The sequence below is a fragment of the Notolepis coatsorum genome (genome assembly GCF_963971535.1).
Source record: "Notolepis coatsorum genome assembly, chromosome: 19".
Lineage (NCBI taxonomy): Eukaryota > Metazoa > Chordata > Actinopteri > Aulopiformes > Paralepididae > Notolepis > Notolepis coatsorum.
This window is the reverse complement of record NC_140183.1, coordinates 3903074-3918481: the sequence shown is the minus strand read 5'-3', so window position 1 is coordinate 3918481 and position 15408 is coordinate 3903074. Positions and strand designations below refer to the sequence as shown.

Sequence of the window (15408 nt, the reverse complement as noted above, 5' to 3'; positions counted from 1 at the left end):
GGTTAGTTAGAGCGCCGTCTTCTGCGACAAACAACTTATAACAGCCGACTTTGCGAGGCGAGTTCGTCTAGTGTCTCCCAAGTTGTCTTGTGTCGGTGCTAGCAGCCGTTAGCTTGATGGCTAACATGCTGCACCAGTCTCAAGAGAGGCAGGTAGGTTACAGGTAGTTTTATTGAGACTGAACAATAAACATAATACAGATCACATGAGTGTTTGCTTTGTCAGGGATATATAAACGAAAAGTCCAGGGACTTATTTCCCATCGTTGTCCCTGAACCTGAGAGAGACTGGAACACAGTGTGTTGATGACTTGTGTCAGTGAGCTATAGTTATTAAACTACTGTATGTAGTAGTAAAATAGACATGGTGACAGTTGGCTGAAACATATAGAACCGCCTTCCTCCTTGCTCGCTTGATAACTAACGTTTATAATAGGCTGTATTGTAAATTAATGTCATAAGGTTATTGCTTTGTACTGTGACTGTAACTGCAGTCGGACTAGTCACCGGTTTGCTTTTAAAGTTGGTGCCTTTATCCTGTTGCTCGCTGCTGTTTGTGTCTTCTTCCTGATCATCACGCCGCTCCAAAATGCACCAGAAGTGGTGATAATATCTGTCCTGTCCTCTCCGGAGCTGGAATGGCAGCCCCAGCCCGTACTGTGAGGTCTCTGGGTATAAGCAGTGTGTTGTTGGGGAACGCTTTGGGCATTACAAGGAGGATGCTGCCAGCCAACTGTATCAACTGCAACATAATCTATGTTCCACTTGGAGGAGGGCCCTTCAGCACTGTGAGTGGAATCATGTTTAGTATAGGTGGTGGTGGTGGCTCCAGTAGGAATACACGCTCCGGTGGTGCCATCCTCAGTGACACACACCACTACCCACTGAGCTACGCGGGAGGACCACATAGCAATAGAAAGCTAGGCTTGTATGGCATTAACTGCAGTCATGTCAGGAGGACGGCAGGCTGGTCCAGTCGAACACAGCCTGTACAGAAGTGTCAGCTGGCGGGAGCTCCTGCTGTGATGAGAGGCAAGGAGACACTGCTGCTGCAGAGACCGTCACATCTGAACAGTAAGCACTATTACACTACAGCTGTTACTACTGTTACTACTGCTACTGTTACTACTGCTGCACAATTACACTACAACTATGTTAATAATACTGCACTAGTTCACAACACCTGTTAACTTAATAGTGATAATACTGCACTAGTACACTACAGCTGTTACACCTGTTAACTTAATATTGATAATACTGCACTAGTACACTACAGCTGTTACACCTGTTAACTTAATATTGATAATACTGCACTAGTACACTACAGCTGTTACACCTGTTAACTTAATATTGTTAATACTGCACTAGTACACTACAGCTGTTACACCTGTTAACTTAATATTTATAATACTGCACTAGTACACTACAGCTGTTACACCTGTTAACTTAATATTGATAATACTGCACTAGTACACTACAGCTGTTACACCTGTTAACTTAGTTAATATTGTTAATACTGCACTAGTACACTACAGCTGTTACACCTGTTAATTTAATAGTGATAATACTGCACTAGTACACTACAGCTGTTACACCTGTTGTTAACTTAATATTGTTAATACTGCACTAGTACACTACAGCTGTTACACCTGTTGTTAACTTAATATTGATAATACTGCACTAGTACACTACAGCTGTTACACCTGTTAACTTAATATTTATAATACTGCACTAGTACACTACAGCTGTTACACCTGTTAACTTAATATTGATAATACTGCACTAGTACACTACAGCTGTTACACCTGTTAACTTAATATTGATAATACTGCACTAGTACACTACAGCTGTTACACCTGTTAACTTAATATTGATAATACTGCACTAGTACACTACAGCTGTTACACCTGTTAACTTAATAGTGATAATACTGCACTAGTACACTACAGCTGTTACACCTGTTAACTTAATATTGTTAATACTGCACTAGTACACTACAGCTGTTAAGACTGTTAACTTAATATTGTTAATACTGCACTAGTACACTACAGCTGTTACGACTGTTAATTTAATAGTGACAATACTGCACTAGTACACTACAGCTGTTAACGACTGTTAATTTAATAGTGATAATACTGCACTAGTACACTACAGCTGATACACCTGTTGTTAACTTAATATTGTTAATACTGCACTAGTACACTACAGCTGTTACACTTGTTGCTTCCTCCCAATGTCCTTTGGGTGCAGGCAAATCGAATCGAATATTGCGATTAAAAAAAAATATTTCAACTGCAAAGTTAAACTGTCAACATGTTTTTATCTAATAAAATAAAGTTCAGTCTGTTCATCTCACTTCAATAATTTTTATTGCAGAACATGGTATTTTCTCAAGCAGACAGATGTAAACACTGTAATCTGTGTTGCATGTACCTGACAAACTGAACTGTTTGTATTACAGTCATATTCCAACTTAACTGAATGCACATGTGTGTGTGTGGACTACTGTACTATTACAGGTATTGATACTTGGCGTCCCTGTATCGATACAGTATCGCCACGCAAAGTATCGCGATACTACTACGTATCGATTTTTTCCCCCACCCCTACAAACCAGCACCCTGCCACAGTGTCATTTCATGCCCATGCCAAACCAGCACCCTGCATTTTACTTAACTTTTTTTCTCCAAATGTTTGGTTGACCCTTAAAGGAACATGCCAATATTATGAGAAATTAGCTTACTGTCTTTTCAGAGTGATGGATACCAATCTCCTTTCTGTGTGTTCAGTAGACAGCTATCCGGCTGCACATTAGCCTAGCTTAGCACAATGAATGGAAGTGGACAGTACCGGTTAGCCTAGACATTGGCCAACTAACACCTCCAGTGTCACAGCGGTGCTGTGTTGCGCACACGCTGCCGGAATCCATATTAGCACATGCTGCCGGAGAAATAACTTAAAACTACCTGAACGGTTATCTTATTCCACTGGCAGATAATTTTGCTTATTCTTTTCTTGATTTTGGTCAATTTAATCTTGTTTAATCTTGTTTTCTTAAAACAACACCTTTTCTGGGGTCTGATGACGATCTATTCTGACAGCAGCCTTCGTTCGTCTCAGAGTGACAGAAGCCTCTCTGTCTGGTGTGGCTCCTGCCTTCATTGTGGTAAGAAACACAGCAAGCCTTCATCACCCAAAAAGCATCTAAACTCAATAATGATCTTGTATGCAGTCTTTCTATTGTAAAATGGCTTGTGGGTTGTGTTACTAGTACTATAAAGGTGCTATAGAAATGTAGCCATTTCACTAATTTAATCTTAAAGTAGGCTAGATAGATACCACAGATTCCTTTAGGTGATGTGAGTTGTGCATTCATTATGTTGTTGGGATTATACATGCTAATAGAGAATGCACAATGTGTAGAACCATGATATTATACATGCTAATAGAGAATGCACAATGTGTAGAACCATGAGATTATACATGCTAATAGAGAATGCACATGAGTATACATGCTAATACTGCACAATGTGTAGAAAGAAACATGAGATTATACTTACTTTAATGATTGTGATTAATATTATGTTTTAAGAATCACTGGTTGATACTTTTTTCTTCTTCACAGATGAAGTTCGACAAAGAGGGGAACGTGATGTCATTTGGTGAGTGTTGGAATAGTAATGTTGTGATCTGCTCACAATAATCAGAAAAAAACTTGGTGGGTCTTCCTTCTCAAACTTGAAAAAATAAATCTGCATATACATCTCAAATAAATGTTGTCATGTGATGTGACTCTCTTCCTGTGGTGTGACTGTGTTCCTGTCATCTGACTAGTCCTGTTGTGATTGTGTTCCTGTCATGTGACTATTCCTGTGGTGTGTGACTCTCACGATTTTTCTCTCTAAGAATTGAGATCATGATTCTCTCACACGATTCTTATTTTTCATCATTTAAAAAAGTAAAGTAAAAAAAAAAATAATAATAATAATTTAGAAATGAGATCGCATAGGTCTATGAACCGAGATCGCGATTTTTTTTCTGATTAATCGTGCAGCCATAGTTTCTGTCATCATAATAATAATAATAATAATATCTTGGATTTATATAGCGCCTTTCAGGAGACCTAAGGCGCTTAACAGGGGGCAGCTAGGGGAAGGGGATCAGTGGAACAACGTAACAAAGTAAAAAAGAAAAGAGAAAATAAAAGAGGGAAATCAGGCAGTCATTTATAAATTTGGTGAAGAAGTGATCTTTGAGTTGGGATTTGAAAGAGTGCAGGGATGTAGCACTACGGATGTTTGGAGGGAGGGAGTTCCAGAGGGTGGGTGCGGCAACAGAGAAGGCTCTGGGACCAACAGGGCGCAGGTTGGTGGTGGGGATGGAGAGGAGACCGGAGTCAGAGGACCGCAGCCTCCGGGGCGGGATGTTTATGGATGGAGGAGGTCAGCTAGGTACCGGGGGGCAAGGGAGTGAAGGGCTTTGTAGGTGATGAGGAGGATCTTGAAATTGATGCGGGACTTGACTGGAAGGCAGTGGAGGTTGATGAGGATGGGGGTGATGTGGTGCCAGGACTTGGTGCGGGTGAGAAGAACCCTAGCAGCAGAGTGTTGTACATATTGTAGCCTGTTCAGGGCATTGCTGGGTAGCCCCTACAAGAACAGAGTTTGCGTAGTCGAGACGGGAGGTGACGAAGGCGTGAATGAGAGTCTCTGCTACAGAGTCGGGGAGAGATGGCCGGAGTCTGGAAATGTTTTGGGATAGGATAAATATAACCTGCATAATTTTGGATTTCAAAATGGCTGATTTTACCATTTGAACCCATTGGTATTGTATTACAAAATTGCAAAGATAAAAAATATATGGGAAATCATTTATAATGACAAAGCCATCAAATTTATTAACAAGTGAACTGTATATAACTGGATACAACTCCAAAGATCAATAATAATAATACTAACAATAATAAATTGTATTTGTAATGCACACAAACACCTAAGTGCTAAATCTCGATCTCCTGACTTCTTGAACTTTGCCAGGTTCCAATATCTTGATTGGACTCATTCTTGGATGGCAAGATCTCCTACTGTACTGCTTTAGCCACCAACCTACAAACACAAACTTAAAGTCAACGTCAGCCATAAATAGGTGAGCTCTTTCCAGAACTACTCAGCAGAAACCTCTGTAACCATTTTAACAAACGTCTCAATGTATTGAGAAAATCCATGGGGCTCCATCAATCCTCTATCTTCTTAAAACATTGGAAAGGCAGGGGATGGAAAAGAAGGCAGAGAAAAGGAGAAGGGGCAAAGAAGAAAGCTTTGCAGCAGCAGACAAGGTTGCCAGGAAGGATGTTGAGAGCTTCCTTACAGTCCCTGAAGTTGAGCTCATTCCTGAAACTGACCCTGCAGCTTCAGCAAAGCTACGGAAAAATTATGATGAGATTCCAAACATCGCCCTTGCTAGTGTAAGGTATGGCATAGGTCTAAGGCCAACTGCAGCTATAGCAACTGCAGCTCTGATTGATGCAGGACTCATCTTAGAAGATGACACAAGTAAAGTGATTGATAAGAACAAGGTTAATAGAGCACAAGAAAAGTTGATGCAAGAGCTGGGGGAAGAGTTTGAGGAGAAGTGCAGGGAGGAGGGGGGGATCTCCTGTATCCTCTTTGATGGGCGGATTGACATGACCAATGTGATGATGGAAGCTGAGGGCAGTGACCAATCTTTTCCTGCAAAGATCAAGGAAGAACACTATAGTGTTGCTAGTGAGCCTGGCAGCAACTATCTGTTCCACTTTACACCAGAGAAAGCAACTAAAGAGGAGTCCCATGCAGAGAAGATTGCTAAGGTCCTGTTTGCCTGGCTGAAAGAGAGAGGTTCTGATAAGACCTTGTGGGCCATTGGAGGAGACTCGACCAATGTCAACACTGGAGTGAAGGCAGGTGTAATGCGGAAGCTGGAGCTGCACCTGGGGAGAAAGCTGGTCTGGTTGGTGTGCAACCTGCACACTGGTGAACTTCCACTGCGCCGTCTCATTGTTGAAGTTGATGGGGCTACTCTGTCAGACAACAAATTGTCTGGGCCAATAGGACAGCTCCTTGATTCTGTTACAGACTTGGAGATCAATCCTAACTTCACCAGGATCTTTCTTGGCCCTCCGCTGATCAAGCTGCCTGAGAAGATCATTCAAGATCTCTCAACTGATCAACACTATGGCTATAAGCTGGTCTGTGCAATCAGGGATGGAGTGCTTTCTGCAAGGCTGGCTCTGCTGGAGATTGGACCGGTAAACCACAGCCGCTGGCTCACCACAGCAAACAGACTCCTCAGGCTCTGGGTGTCAAAGCATCAACTTAAAGAAAGAACCTGAATAATCTACAATGCATTGTGGAATTCATCATTAGAGTGTATTAATATCCATGTTGGTTCAACATGAAGGTCAAGCACTCCTGGATCGAAGGGCCTAGGCACATCCTGTTTCAGCTGGACTGCCTCAAGTCTCAGAGGAAGGAGGTGCTGGATGTTGTGATGCCAACTGTGAGAAGATCTGCTTGGTATGCCCACAGTGAAGCCATCCTCCAAACACTGCTGTGCTCTGAGGATCAAAAAGAGAGAATTGAGGGGGTGGAGAGAATCCTGGCCATCAGGGGAGAGGGGGATCCAGACACTCAGCTGGGAGACTCCTGTGTCAGGATCAGAAGAACACCTAACATCAATAGTGACGCTTCCAGCATTGGTGGCTTAATCAGCTGGTCAGAAGATTTGTCAGAGCCACCTCTCACCTGCTCCCTAAGCACCTCCGAGGTGAATAACTTAATCAACACCCCCATGGAGGTTCTCGACTGGCCTTGCCACACACAAAGCATCGAGAGGGTTGTTAAAGTGGTGACTGAGGCCTCTGCTAAGTACTTTTCACAAGAAAAAAGGGATGGAGGGATCAGGGCTCAGGAGACCAGCAGGAGGCTGATGTCCAAGAATGAATCCAAGCAGGACTTGTGCAACCTGATCAAATTTAAGAAGATAGAGGATTGATGGAGCCCCATGGATTTTCTCAATACATTGAGACGTTTGTTAAAATGGTTACAGAGGTTTCTGCTGAGTAGTTCTGGAAAGAGCTCACCTATTTATGGCTGACGTTGACTTTAAGTTTGTGTTTGTAGGTTGGTGGCTAAAGCAGTACAGTAGGAGATCTTGCCATCCAAGAATGAGTCCAATCAAGATATTGGAACCTGGCAAAGTTCAAGAAGTCAGGAGATCGAGATTTAGCACTTAGGTGTTTGTGTGCATTACAAATACAATTTATTATTGTTAGTATTATTATTATTGATCTTTGGAGTTGTATCCAGTTATATACAGTTCACTTGTTAATAAATTTGATGGCTTTGTCATTATAAATGATTTCCCATATATTTTTTATCTTTGCAATTTTGTAATACAATACCAATGGGTTCAAATGGTAAAATCAGCCATTTTGAAATCCAAAATTATGCAGGTTATATTTATCCTATCCCAAAAATGACCTCATATTTGAATTCCCCATTAAGAAACACATCATTTAGACACCTTGCATGTTAGGATTTCCTTCAGATTCATGTTGGCATCCATGTATGGCCAAGGGGTGAAAAATGGTAAAATCGGCCATTTTGAAATCCAAAATGATGTAGGATAGAGTTATCCTATCCCAAAAATGAACTCATATTTGAATTCCCCATTAAGAACCACATCATTTAGACACCTTGCATGTTAGGATTTCCTTCAGATTCATGTTGGCATCCATGTATGGCCAAGGGGTGAAAAATGGTCAAATCGGCCATTTTGAAATCCAAAACAATGTAGGTAGGAGTTATCCGATTAGAAAAATAATCTCATATTTGAATTCCCCACAAAAAAACACGTATTTTAGACACCCCACTCGATTGATTTTCCAAAAAAAAAAAAGTATGGCCCGCCCTACCGGAGCAGTGACTGCTTGGCCACAACCATTAGCTCTATCTTCTTGCTATTTAGCTTCAGGAAATTGGATGACTAGAGGGTACCCTCAGGATGGGTGTGACTGATGCTGTCTTGAGGCTAGAGGGTACCCTCAGGATGGGCGTGACTGATGCTGTCTTGAGGCTAGAGGGTACCCTCAGGATGGGCGTGACTGATGCTGTCTTGAGGCTAGAGGGACATGCAGTCATGTGACTGTTGTGACTGTGTTCCTGTCATGTGACTAGTCCTGGTGTGACTATTCCTGTCATGTGACTGTTCCTGTCATGTGACTCTGTTCCTGTCATGTGACTGTTCCTGTGGTGTGACTCTGTTCCTGTGGTGTGACTCTGTTCCTGTCATGTGACTCTGTTCCTGTCATGTGACTCTGTTCCTGTCATGTGACTCTGTTCCTGTCATGTGACTCTGTTCCTGTCGTGTGACTCTGTTCCTGTGGTGTGACTCTGTTCCTGTGGTGTGACTCTGTTCCTGTGGTGTGACTCTGTTCCTGTCATGTGACTCTGTTCCTGTCATGTGACTCTGTTCCTGTGGTGTGACTCTGTTCCTGTCATGTGACTCTGTTCCTGTCATGTGACTCTGTTCCTGTGGTGTGACTCTGTTCCTGTCATGTGACTCTGCTCCTGTCATGTGACTCTGTTCCTGTGGTGTGACTCTGTTCCTGTGGTGTGACTCTGTTCCTGTCATGTGACTCTGTTCCTGTGGTGTGACGTTTTATTGGATCTCGTCAAATGGTAAAGTTTGAAATGTATTAGTTGCACTTGAATGGTCGACCTTCATCAGAATTATGATATTTACATACTGGGATTCTTAAAATAGCTTAAAAACCACCTGCATCAAGAACGAAAGGTTGAATAATCTGGCTGAATCTGCTGGCTGGGATCTGATTGATTCTCATAAATACAACTTGGTCATGTGATACATTTCAGAGTTCATGAGAACCGGCCGAATGCTCTGTGAATTATTGTCACGTGAGTGACTGTGCCCATGTCATGTGACCTCTTGCAGAGAAGAAGAAAACAGAGCTGTGCCAGGAGTTCAGTCTCCAGGCCAGAGACCTGCGCTTCCAACACAGCACCAGCCTCACTGCCAGGAACAACTGTATTATAATACGCATGGAGGTACACACACGCACACACGCACGCACGCACACACACACACACACACACACACACACACACTAGGGCTGTCTTAAATACTTCGAAGCTTCGTTCGATGTGCATGGGATTCGAATATGAAAATAAAATTTGAATATATTAAAAAAATATATAATAATAATAATAATAATGTGTATATATATATATATATCTCTTTTTTATTTATTTTTTTGGTGCAAAATCAACTCTGCCTCTCTTTGTTAACTACAACAAGCAATGCTGTTTGTTATTTAAGATGAGGTCGGACTCGGCACTGACAGATTTGTGTTCATTGTGCTGCTTTTATAAAGCCTCAAATGACGGCTTACAATATTTCATGAAAGCAAAGTGTTTAGTTTGTCTAAGATTTAAAAAGGTTTAAACTTTACAGCACTGACAAAGTTGAACAAAGTGCTGTACAAGTCCCACAACATAAAAAAAAAAAGTATTTATAATTTTTTTATTTTTTTTCTATCTCGAAGCTTCGAATTAAAATCGAATCTCGGCCCCGAAGCTTTGAATTCCAAAAAAAAATTCGAAGGTCAGCCCTAACACACACACACACAGACACACACACGTTTTATTCTCTTTATTTGTAAATTCAAGTAGGCATGAAAAAGTCAAACTCTACATCGTAGGGCATGTATCAGTTTTAGCTGCACGGCTGCGCTAACGGCGGCAGAACTTGAGAACTACTAGGAATGTCTGATCATTAAGTGTGTCTGACTCATACCACCTTACATTGAACGGACTACAACCTATAATGTTAGGGTAGCTTTTGTATACTGAACCTGTGTATATATACGGTTTACTTTACTTACTCATAGTATATATTCAGATTTCTAAGTGTTTTATTGCCCATGTTTATTTTAATGTACAATATAACTGATAGGGCATACAGACCCTCATCTGCACCTTTGATTACACTGTTTACTTTATCATATTCTTATATTCAGTTATATTGTTTACACTGCTTTACTATAATTGTATTGCCTATATTTATGTCTTTCTACTATTACCCTGCCCATACCTGTCCCCCATGTTGCTATGATGCCCGAATTCGGATCAATCCGGATCAATAAAGGAATATCGTATCTTATCTTAGATGCTCTGTACCAAATTTGCGAAAAAGCTGATTGGGAAAGACACAGACAGGGGTTTACTGTACATGGATAGATCTGTGACCCACACAATCCAGGAGAAAAAAAGAAATTTGTTTCTGAGAGTTACGGTTCTAAAAAGTTACAGACCAAAATGTCAAGTTTGTTGTTATAGCACCACCATCTGGTCAAAATGGCACCAAAAGCACTCTCCTGGGATCTCAGCAGAACACCCGCCAAATGTGAAGGCGATCGGATGAACGGTTCTGGAGATGCGTGAAGAGAGAGATCCCTAGAGATTCCTTCCTTTATAGTTAAGATATTTAGCCAGTGGTTAGAGAAGGTTAGAGACGCAGAATTGGGACTGGAATGTTGCCGGTTTGATCCTCTGGAAGTGAATGTCCTCCCTCAATGCCCACTGTTGAAGTGCCCTTGTGCAAGGCACTTGGAGCTGCTCCTAGTGGTCAACAGTGTCAGACTGTGGTTGTACTGGGCAGCTCCTAGTGGTCAACAGTGTCAGACTGTGGTTGTACTGGGCAGCTCCTAGTGGTCAACAGTGTCAGACTGTGGTTGTACTGGGCAGCTCCTAGTGGCCAACAGTGTCAGACTGTGGTTGTACTGGGCAGCTCCTAGTGGTCAACAGTGTCAGACTGTGGTTGTACTGGGCAGCTCCTAGTGGTCAACAGTGTCAGACTGTGGTTGTACTGGGCAGCTCCTAGTGGCCAACAGTGTCAGACTGTGGTTGTACTGGGCAGCTCCTAGTGGTCAACAGTGTCAGACTGTGGTTGTACTGGGCGGCTCCTAGTGGTCAACAGTGTCAGACTGTGGTTGTACTGGGCGGCTCCTAGTGGTCAACAGTGTCAGACTGTGGTTGTACTGGGCAGCTCCTAGTGGTCAACAGTGTCAGACTGTGGTTGTACTGGGCAGCTCCTAGTGGCCAACAGTGTCATACTGTGGTTGTACTGAGCAGCTCCTAGTGGTCAACAGTGTCAGACTGTAGTTGTACTGGGCGGCTCCTAGTGGTCAACAGTGTCAGACTGTGGTTGTACTGAGCAGCTCCTAGTGGTCAACAGTGTCAGACTGTGGTTGTACTGGGCAGCTCCTAGTGATCAACAGTGTCAGACTGTGGTTGTACTGGGCGGCTCCTAGTGGTCAACAGTGTCAGACTGTGGTTGTACTGAGCAGCTCCTAGTGGTCAACAGTGTCAGACTGTGGTTGTACTGAGCAGCTCCTAGTGGTCAACAGTGTCAGACTGTGGTTGTACTGGGCGGCTCCTAGTGGCCAACAGTGTCAGACTGTGGTTGTACTGGGCAGCTCCTAGTGGTCAACAGTGTCAGACTGTGGTTGTACTGGGCAGCTCCTAGTGGTCAACAGTGTCAGACTGTGGTTGTACTGGGCAGCTCCTAGTGGCCAACAGTGTCAGACTGTGGTTGTACTGAGCGGCTCCCAGGTGGGAATGTGTGAGAGTGTGAAGCAGGGCGTTGCTGAAAAAAAAGCATCCATGCTCAATAAGGATGTGATGAAATGTAAAATTTGGGTTCAAAAGATAATTTGTTGCATTTGTGTTGAGATAGGAAACAGGTTTGAGGTATTTATAACAAATGATTGTAGAGGTTTATCAGCAATTTCATACAGGCACAATAATGAGCAGAATATTAATTCAGTTGAAAGCACAACAATGGTTTTTAATCAGGATATTGTATTCTGCCTGTTAAAGAAAGAAAGAAGGTTTTACCACCCCATTACCATCGCCTCCCCACATCAGGTAGGGCATTCCCTGGCTGCCGCTGTGAAGTAGACCCAGCCCAGTCAACCAGACTCCAGGGTTTGATTCAATCAGACTAAACACAAAATGTGTGAAAGCAGCACAAGTCTCATTTCAGTTCACCTGTCATCCAAGCAGAGACCAGGAACTACTGCTGTTCACTAGATTCAGGTAGACTGTCCCAGACCAGACCAGGCCGCGTCTATTCGAAGCCCAAACAACTCCTGCTTCCGCGTTCGAGTTTTGCGCTCTGATTGGCCACTGACCTACGGTATTACGCCCCCCTTATCTACGCCAGTTCTGCGTAGACGTATCGTATCTCTATATTAACGGCTCGCTAGTTCTTCCTCCACTAACAGCCTGCATTATCCAATTAATATCAATTGAAATAACGTATCTGTCTATATTAACGGCTCGCTAGTTCTGCCTAAACTAACAGCCTGCATTATCCAATTCATATCAATCCTCTCTATATTAACGTGATTCCATCAACACAACATAAATGTTCAAAACACGACAAGACCGTTTGCATCACTTCCCACGGTTCTCGGCACTTATTCTACCGGTAGTGCGGTAGTTGTTGCCACGGTCGGTATTGGGTCTTTGGGTGAATACTTCATTGGCGGGGAAGAAGAACACTGATAGCGGGGTGTGGACCGTCCCGCGAGCCCCAGACCACCGCCCCGTGGTCTGGGGCTCGCGGGACGGTCCAGTAGAGGCAGGACTAGGCAGTAGAGGCAGGACTAGCGAGCAGGCTGCAGGCTGTTAGTAGAGTTGGGCGTGCAGAACTGGCATAGATAAGGGGGCCGTAATACTGTAGGTCAGTGGCCAATCAGAGCGCAAAACTCGAACGCGGAAGCAGGAGTTGTTTGGGCTTCGAATAGACGCGACCAGACCAGACTACTCTGCTCAATACGTCTGCTGTTGCTGTCAATGCAGACTGTTTGTCAGACTGCCAGACTTACCTCAGCCAGAATTACACACACATTAAGTTGATTCTCTCTCTCTCTCTCTCTCTCTCTCTCTCTCTCTTGCTCTCACACACACACAAAAGGAGCCGCATGTGATTGGTGGAGGCGGGACCCTTACAAAAAACTGTTGTTGCTAATCATTGACACATGCTAGCCTGTAATAATCCCCCCCAGAAAAATCTACTTTGCATTTGATATATTGCAAATATATGCCATCACACACACTGGCATTTAAAGGGTTAGAATTATAAAATTAATATGTGGTGTTATGATCAGGGCTGAAGTTGAATAATATATTGTATTATTTTCAATCTGACATTACAAAAAAACTGAAAATCCATCAAAATCAGTGTTGTTGCTAATCATACATATGCTAGCCTGTTTTTAAACAATAATTTGTGATGCCATCACAAACACTGGCATTTAAAGGGTACAAATAAAAAAATCCCTGCACCAGAATGCAGGAAATGAAGTCTTTGTAACAAGAAATGTCCTGGTGGGGGACCCCCAGACCCCCTGCTTAAAGGTGTCATGCAGTGCTATTCCTAGCACTATTTGGGCAACTTTACACACTTCCTGTGAGTCTATGTAACACATGTGTAATTTTTATTCCAAAAATAATCATTGTTTTATATTTCTAATCTTGTACTCAAAACCAGCATTTTTCAGCCTCATGAAAGCAGGCTATTTATTGGCTTGGCTCCACCCACACTTTGAGTGACAGCCACCCACCAAATAGCTCCGCCCATCTCCCCGTCATTCCATCCAGGTGGAGGTCTTATTGATTGATTGATTGATTGATTGAAAACTTTATTAACAGATTGTAGAATGGGTACAATACAGTACAGCTCAATACACACAATTGTTAAGGGGATGCAGACCAGAGAAAGACTTTCGTCTTGTTTACATCAGGGTCCCCCCTTAGGTTTCAGGTTACATACAAATATGGTATGTCATAAATATAGAGATGTAGCAGTACTGTCTATCTATATATATATATGTTACCACTATTTGTAAAAGCCACAACCACGTTACCATATTTGTAATAATGTAAATCATTGTGTCGTTGTACATATTGTGTATACACCGTTAGAAGCTAACATAGGTTCCATCACTCTGAGAGTCCATGTTATGAACTATTACCACAGATATTTTCAGTTTTCAGGGTTGATCTAACAGTTTTGATTATGAAATCTCAGTCAAGGGTACCACAGGTCCTCTTCTCAGACCTGTGGGGCAAAGCACTGCACCATGCAAGCTACATGTCGCTGCATGTTGATCAATAGTAGCCCACTCGGTGCATCACAGTGGGCTACTATTGTGCTAACAACATGCTGCGACGTCTAGCTTGTTAGCCGGCATGAATACCCGATTTAAAATGGTTCTCTCCTCTTTGTATACCTTTGTCCTCACAAGTATTCTGCCAGGGAACTTATGGACACGACAATAGTAGTAGTTATAAGGTGTTTGAGCTTGTAACGTTAGTTAGCTCATAGCTATCGTGGTACACGAGAGCTATGAGCTAACTAACGTTACAAGCTCAAACGATAGCTATGAGCTAACTAACGTTACAAGCTCAAACACCTTATAACTACTACTATTGTCGTGTCCATAAGTTCCCTGGCAGAATAATTGTGAGGAAAAAGGTATACGAAGAGAGAACCATTTTAAATCGGGCATTCATGCCGGCTAACAAGCTAGACGTCGGGGTATGTTGTTAGCACAATAGCTACCAAGCTAAGCTACGTTAGCTTCTAACGGTGTATACACAATATGTACAACGACACAATGATCAAACACCTTATAACTACTACTATTGTCGTATCCATAAGTTCCCTGGCAGAATACTTGTGAGGACAAAGGTATACAAAGAGGAGAGAACCATTTTAAATCGAGCACTCATGCCGGCCGACAAGCCGGACACCGCGGTTGTTGTTAGCACAATAGTATCCCACTGTGATGCACCGAGTGGGCCACCATTGATCAACATGCAGCGATGTGTAGCTTGCATGATGCGTGTGCAGTACACAGGTCTGAGAAGAGGACCTGCACATGATAGCAACCGGGAGCGTCGCGGAGCATTCCTAGATCCACTTCAACCAGCCGAGCGTCGGGAGCTCCAGCAGCTTGTCGATGTGCTAATAGCCTGGAGCCAGCTACCGTTAGCTTGCAGAGGCTATTAGCACACCGACAAGCTGTGTAGCCAGCAGGCTGAATGCTCCGCGACGCTGGTTGAAGTGGATCTAGGTAGCCAGCAGGCTGAATGCTCCGCGACGCCCCCGGTTGCTAACGCCGGCCCCGGCTGGTGCTAACTAGCTAGCGATCGCTCCCGAGTCCCGAGAGCTCTGTCTGTCGAAGAATGGAGGCGGGCATTACTAAAACCACAGAGCCAATCACATCACCGTGCGCTATAAACAGCGCCCTGTGACGTTGCCCAGCTCGTCAAATCAA

At 43.1% G+C, this 15408-nt stretch overlaps 1 protein-coding gene across 2 annotated transcripts in view; it reads left to right on the top strand.

The window, feature by feature from the left end:
• The first annotated feature begins 448 nt into the window (after positions 1-448).
• Positions 449-15408, top strand: part of mrs2 (magnesium transporter MRS2) — a 46318-nt gene continuing 31358 nt past the window's right edge. The window contains exons 1-4 of one of the 2 annotated variants that reach the window (XM_084336059.1): positions 449-1073; positions 3104-3165; positions 3625-3661; positions 8994-9106. In XM_084336059.1, the coding sequence (XP_084192185.1) occupies positions 638-1073; positions 3104-3165; positions 3625-3661; positions 8994-9106 (648 nt within the window). In that variant the 5' untranslated portion in view covers positions 449-637. Of the gene's footprint in view, positions 1074-3100; positions 3166-3624; positions 3662-8993; positions 9107-15408 lie in introns of both variants that reach the window. The other variant, XM_084336058.1, reaches the window with a different exon arrangement.